The sequence below is a fragment of the Anneissia japonica genome, unplaced genomic scaffold, assembly GCF_011630105.1.
Source record: "Anneissia japonica isolate Jap-2015-1 unplaced genomic scaffold, ASM1163010v1 scaffold288117_len521816_cov214, whole genome shotgun sequence".
In the NCBI taxonomy this organism is placed as follows: Eukaryota; Metazoa; Echinodermata; class Crinoidea; order Comatulida; family Comatulidae; genus Anneissia; species Anneissia japonica.
The window spans coordinates 103437-111137 of record NW_022685717.1 but is presented as its reverse complement, the minus strand read 5'-3'; the positions used below and the strand labels follow the sequence as shown (position 1 = coordinate 111137).

The 7701-nt window shown below is 33.7% G+C and overlaps 1 protein-coding gene across 1 annotated transcript in view; it reads left to right on the top strand.

Annotated features, from left to right (window-relative positions):
- Nucleotides 1–5070: 5070 nt before the first annotated feature.
- Nucleotides 5071–7701, top strand: part of LOC117112038 — a gene marked incomplete in the record, with an annotated part of 15634 nt that continues 13003 nt past the window's right edge. Inside the window, 1 exon segment of the mRNA XM_033255092.1 lies at nucleotides 5071–5306. Coding sequence (XP_033110983.1) covers nucleotides 5220–5306 — 87 coding nt within the window.

Here is a 7701-nt window from a genome sequence, read left to right as displayed (position 1 = left end):
TTACCTACATTTTGCCTACCCACATGCTAGATTTTGTGGCTAGCAGGTATTGTTGTTTCCAGTGGTGTACCTATGGGAGGGGGATGGGAGGGGGAAGCTGACTCCCCTCCCTCACTTAATTGTAATGACATGATACATATAAGCAAGTCTGACAAATCACATCTTCGTGATTACTAATTAAGTGCATTCCAGCAACCAGTCGCATCTTCATTAATCCAACCAATCACATGTGCAGGACTACTAAGTCCATCCAACCAACTAGTTGCATCTTAATAAGCAAGTCAACCAACCAATCACATGTGCAGGATTACTAAGTCCATCCAACCAAACAGTTGCAAAGTCAAGCAACTAATAATCACATGTGCAGGATTACATGATACATATAAGCAAGTCTGACAAATCACATATTCGTGAATACTAATTAAGTACATCCAAGCAACCAGTCGTATCTTCATTAATAAGCAACTCATCTAACCAATCACATCTTCAGGACTACTAAGTCCATCCAACCAAACAGTTGCATCTTAATAAGCAAGTCAACAAACCAATCACATGTGCAGGATTACCAAGTCCATCCAACCAACCATTTGCATCTTTTAAAATTTAAATCTATCTTGTTTTTAGGATGCACCACCCTTGTGGTTGAGTGATACCTAGTGCCACTTATTCAAAAAGTGCATATCCAAATAAATTATTATTAATTATTATTTAATCCAACCAATCACATCTGCATGATTAATATGTCCATCCAACCAATCAGTTTGTTACATCTTCATACCAACATAATCCAGCGTCACCAAACATTAGGCAAAAAAAAAATGTTTGACCTCCTCACCCACCCATATATCACTGAAAAGAAATTGGAGTGGCACAACAAAAATGTCAACTGTGGGTTATGTTTTTTCCATCTGATGAGTAATCTTTAAAAAACCCCCAATTTTCCACCCACTCCTTTTTATTTTTAAAAAGTAAGGCAAACAATTTATTTGTTTAGGCCCTACATTACATATGTGATAGAACTTGGCGGTATAAAAGTTATTCAATTGATTCATGGTATGGTTACCAATTAAATTCAACCAACCAGTCGCATCTTCATGATTAATTAGTAGGCCACGTTGGAAAATAACAAACAATACCCAAGTTATAATAATTATTAATTGCATATAGCGTTATAAAATAGGCAGTAAATTGATGAACATGTTGATGTTAAAACGATGATGGTGATGATTGTTGTGGCGAGTGTTGATGTCCAGCTTAAATTAATTTAAATTGTTGCTTAAGTATGACTGATACGACAGACCTTAATTGTACCTTTTCCTTTTTGTCCCTATAACAACAATAAATTAAATGGCTGCTCAAGTATTTTTAAGCATCAGGATGAGTTCATGTGCAGTGTCCTAAGTAACAATCGTAATCAAGTGCTCTCATTATCTCAGTAATGTGCTGCAATTTATTGTTTTAAATAACTTAAAATAACATTTTAAGTTATTTAAGTTAATATATATATATATTTATTTATTTATTGCTATATAAAATGCAAAAGCAATGAAAAAACGGTGTACAATCATTGAAGGTTGACTTGCAGAACACAAATTTATTAAGCTCTAACAAAATCAAACGGATATTTCGATAGCTCCTGCTTTACTTTGGAGATCTTGCACATATATAAAGAATAATAAATGGTATTAACCAATCAGGATCAAGTTAACAAAAACAATTAGTTAATTGGACTACAAAATATAACTTCAATGACAAGTTAATGGGCGATTTAATAACAATTAAACCATGATAAGATGTCGGCAAAATGATTATGTAAGCGATAGTTTATTGGCGGTGCCATTGAACCATACGACAGACTTTTTGAGAAATTTAAACTCTATTTCTAATTTGAAACCGGACACATTACTAGTCACTATGGACGTTTGCTCATTTTATACGAACATTCCTCACAATGAAGGTATTGCTGCTTGCGAAGAATTTCTTCGCACCTATGCTCTATTACAACCTATCAGTGATATATCTACAATGATTGAATTCATATTAACCCATAATCATTTTGAATTTAATTGATGCCATTATAGGCAAAAAAAATGGTACTGCTATGGTACAAAGATGGCACCCAGCTATGCCATCATTTTTATGGCTAACCTCGAAAACATGATGTTATCGAGTTTTGAATTGAAAACATCATATTATTTTAGATATATTGATATATTTTTTATTTGGAAGCACGGATTAGATAGTCTTAGAGAATTTTTTAATCTCTGCAATTCGTATCATTCGGGCATTAAGTTCACAATGGATCATTCTAGTCCAATTTACCATTCTTAGACGTATCTATAAATTTAGATCAGTACACATAAAACCCACAGACAACAATCGATACCTCGACTACTTAAACGATCGCATCTACAGTCAATGCCTGCGTCTCAAACGAATCTGCTCATGTTCATCTGACTATAACAAACACATATCTCTTCTCACTGGCAAGTTCATGTCAAGTAACTACCCATTACATGTTATAAAAACCCAGATTAAAAAAGACTCGCATAAATCTGGCACTGATCTTCTCACATATAGACCTAAATTTAACAATGATCGGCTACCTATGGTATTTGACTATAGCCCCAGCATCCTGCAACTGTCTAAGAGAATTAAAAGAGACTTCCTGTCCCTCCAAGAAGACCCATCATTTAAAGAATTATTTTTACAGCCCCCTCTACTAGCACGTAGGCAACCCCCTAATTTATAGTCCACTTTAACCTCATCTAAACTCCCCTCCACTAAACATGGCAACACACAATGTAACAGCTCTTGATGCCAATTATGCAACATCATAAATATTGACAGCTCATCCACTCCACCAGGAACACAAATAACAATCCGGCCACCAGGACTGAATTGTAACTCGCCCAATATTATATACCTCGTATACTGCAACGAGGGAAACTATGTTGGCGAAACTGGTCTAACTTTCAGATCTAAGAATGAACAACCACAAACCATCTATAAGACATAAACTCAACTGCCCAGTAAGTGCACATTTTAATTCACCTAATCACACCATCAATGATTTTAGGGCTATAATAATAGGTTGCAATTTTAAATCCACATAAGAACGACGTAAAGCAGAAATGAAATGGATAATCCAGTTAAAAACTCACATTAAGGGTCTAAATAAGGACTTAGGCTCTACATGTGATTATGCCTTCATACGCAATATTTCTCTATGATGAATACAGTATCTAACAATAATATGCTATATATTATTTCTACTATGTTCATTTTATTATATTCATTGATTTCTAAACTTTATTTAATAGTCATCATCATATCAAGCGCTATATTATTTAAACTCATACATATACACTTTATATTTATATTTCTGCAATTTATTTTGTATTCCACAATTGTTTCAATTATATAGGACCTTATATTAATCTCACTATGTTTCATTTCCTGTTATTGTTTACTGTAGTTAAATAAGTCTTAGCATTAAGCTGGTTCAATGGCACCGCCAATAACTATCGCTTACATAATCATTTTGCCGACATCTTACCATGATTTAATTGTTATTAAATCGCCCATTAACTTGTCACTGAAGTTATATTTTGTAGTCCAATCAACTAATTATTTTGTTAACTTGATCCTGAAAATCCTTTGTCTATATTTCTCCTTAACGTCGTTAAAATTTCCCCTTAGCGGCAGTATTTTCGCCTTAAGGTATTATTTCTACCCCTTTCCATTGTTATCATTTCCCCTATGGTAGTATATAGTCGTAACAAATAGGACTAGTGGTGATCATACTAGATGGCATGTATGCTGGTGGTGGTAGTGATGTCATTATTTTTAAGACAAGTATTTTAGGTGATTTAATATTCTAATTTATTAATATTACGTATTATTTCTTTGTTAATACAGTACTATTGTAAATATTACACTCGAATATGATTATATTAATATGTATTATATATCAATATTTTTTTTCGTATTTTTTCTTTGTTAATAATATTGTAAATTTACACTTGAATATTATGATTATTGTAATAATAGTAATGATAATGATACTATTATTATTATTATTATTATTATTATTATTATTATTATTATTATTATTATTATTATTATTATCATTATTAGACACGTATTAATGTATATCGAGAAGAGATATTATCAATGAATAATGTAATGCAAGACACATCGCGCCGCGCTCTTATCGAACTAAGGGCATATGTTAAATTTATTTTTGAGGAACGCACTTCACTGGAAACGAATCCAGGTACTGCCCGAGTAGACTAGAGGTGGATCCAGGAAACTGGCCCACTAAAACCCCGAACCTGCGATTATAGCGGATAAAGTTGATTTTGTTTATTTTCAGTAAGTCTTAAAGTATTGTAGACCAATTTCAATTTGAATACTACTGTATAATGATTATAATCCTCATTGTAACTTTCATGTAGGCCTTAATCCTAAGTGGACGGACTCTGGTGTGTAGTGGAATTGGTCTAACCGAAAATATAGATCGTATTACTTCTGTGTGTTCTTAAATTGTTTGACAGTCGATCTATCTGGGTTTTCTGTGTATTGTAATGCTTATTAATGGCCTACAGTCTGCTAGATTCCCCGTTCTGTGGAGATAGGACAAGTGTGTACTTTTGGTAATCCCTTGGCCACAGCATCGTTTTATCTTTGTCGTGTGTTTGCTAAAGGATGTTTACCAAGTTCAGATTATTATGAAATTAGTGTATTTTATCTACAGTGAAAACTCCATAGATATTTTTTATAGGCAGGGAGTTGTTATTAGGCATAGAGAGAGAGAGAAGATGTGCTTTATTGTTTAATATGATTTTATTTAAATAATTCTTTACCATTTGTAAGGTTAAGGACACGCTATGATGTATGTGTGTAGATGTCCAAGATACAGGCCTATCTAAAGCTGATCTTGAACGCTTTTTCATTTTTCATCTTTGAAGCAATGAAAACTCAGTAATAGCAAAAATAATTAAGAACCTTCCCAAAATGAAAAAGAAATTATCATAGCGCCCTCAATTTTATATTGCATTTGAAAGTTTTTGAAGAAGTTCATGGTTGGACCGCGCGCGACAAAGTGCGAAGGATGAAGTGCGAAGATGATAGGATTTAAAATCCGACTAATAAATACGTCTTATAAGTATGTCTGCCACTTCATTTTAGAAAATTGAAGGTGGAACGGCGGAACAATGTGGCTCTGTTGGAACTGTTCTCAGATTTTGCGCCTGCATATGTTAATTGTCTGCCTTTTTGGAGTGATTTCCTCCAGCCAACAGGTAGGCTCGGTTGTCGTGTGATGTCTGACTGTGTCAGCAGCAGGAGAGAGAGATAGAGAGGTGGCGGTGGTTTGGTAGTGGTTGAGGGATTTGTTGGTGTGAAAAGTATGCCTACGCGTTACGCACGGTTTCACATTGATGATCTTTTCATCCCGAACCAAAAGGCCAATTCTATGTGAAGTGGATCGAGGATTAGGAAGTCAAGAGATAGTATTTTCTTATAATCTTGCAATTCATTTGCTTACCAGGCCTGAATTAATCTAAATAAAGCTAGGGCCTAGCTAGGCCTATCCTAGGCCTGGGCCTAGGGCCTAGATAAATGTTAATTTTGTCTCGACAGCCAACTAAATAAACTTTCCAAAGAATGAGGGCCTTGGCCTAGAGGCCTATTATTAAATTGTTAATATTGTCAATATAATATAATTTGTTCTACAACAGTACTAATTTGTTGAATAATAATAATCCTTGACAATTTTAATTGTTATCCTTTTTTCAGGTGATCACCTTTGTTCTCAATTTGTGTTTATCTAGGCCTACTGTAAGGCCCAATAAAAAAATGTATTACCCATGTGCACATGTCTTCTATAATAGGCCAAGCCCTATTACTAAAAAGAAAATAATAATATTTATTTTTTTAAACAATTTTTTTTTCATTTAAAAAAAAATTAAATAATAATAGTAGATGTTGTTTGTATTACCTCAGTCATGTTTTTTTAAATTTGAATATCAATGCACCAGAAACAACCCAAAGATGATACAAGTACTTGGCTTTAGCAAAATAAAATTAAAAAACCTCCCTCCCTCCCTCATCACTTTTTCAGCCTAGATAGGGTGGTAAACTAATAATATTTTTTATAGGGCCTAATGCACATTGTCAATTGTTTGTATTCCCAGGCCCCACCCCCAGACCCGGCCATAGCGGGGCTCTAGCCGGGACTGAGCCGGGGACATACACATAGTTGTGTCCCTGCTTAGTGCCGGGACGTACCTAAAATTCACCCATAGATGTAACCAGCATCGAAAGGACCCAGGAAATTTGCATGTTAGAGTAGCCGAGGTTTTGGGTGTAGTGCTGTCAAACCGGATGCTCCTACCTAGTCCTAGCCTACAATATAGGCATTCAGCAATTGCTGTGTGTTTTGGTAATTGAAAATTCGCCTACCGGTACTCTAGGCCTACCATCATGGTTTCATTTTTTATAGATCACGGTATAAATTACATAATAAAATTCAAACCTCCAACCACAGAATGATGAGGACCAAGGTGACGTGGGCATGTTGTATGTGTGTGAACCATGTATTTGAACTAGTTTATGTTAAAAAGCCAAGGCAAGGAAATCTCTTTCTACTAAATGTATTAATTTCTTATTTAATTTCTGTTTCGATAATGAATAAATTCTATCCATCAGTTGAATCAATCAATCAATTTTCTTTTTCTATGATGAATCAATCAATACACATTCTTTTTCGAAATTTACATCCCCAGCTAAGTCCCCGCTAGGCCCGGGTCCTAGGGGCCAGAACTACCATTGACAAGTGCATAACTAGTAAAGTAAGCCTCTGTGTCTATATTATATTATATATAGGCTTAGGCCAATGTAAGTGCATATGGGTTAGATTTGTACCTATAAGATAGAGATCTATAATAATATTATGGAGGATTACTTTATGGTCAAATGGTACTGATACTCACCTTGTTAGCAAAAGGCTGCAGACAATTTTTTCACGCAACAAAAGAAATTTTATAGTTAGTAAATGACTGAAAACGGAATATTTAATTAGATTCCTAATATATAATACTGTATTCACATAATTTTGGGGATAATGATTTCAGCTAGTTGCGGAAACTTAATATTCTTATGCTAAATAAAATTCCCTAAATTTTATTCTTTTACTGATGGTCATAATTTATGATTCTCTTTTGCAGACCTTGAATTAAATATCAAAGTTAGGATGTTGACCCTAAGTAAACAAAAGCCAGGTTACCGATAGGTCATATATGATCCATAGTTAGAAAATTGATAGATTCCAATGAAGCGTGACCATTGAAGATGTGTATAAGAGACAGAAGTTAACCCGACTCAAAGACAAGCTTGCGTACAAAAAAACATGCGCATTCATCTTCTATACACAATTAAAAATCAAAATTTTAAAGTAGATAGACATTTTGAAAACAAGAACAAAAAAAAAAACAAAAAAAAAAACAATTTCTCCCATATTACAGAAACCTCTTTGTTGAAACTAATACAGAAACAAATTCTTTTGTATTTAAAATATTTTTTTTTAAATGAATTAAGAAACATTAGAACATTCAAGATTAAATTCAATAAAAATAACAAGCTTCTTTTCTTTTAACTTTTGGTAGTTAATATATATATATATATATATCTGTCTCT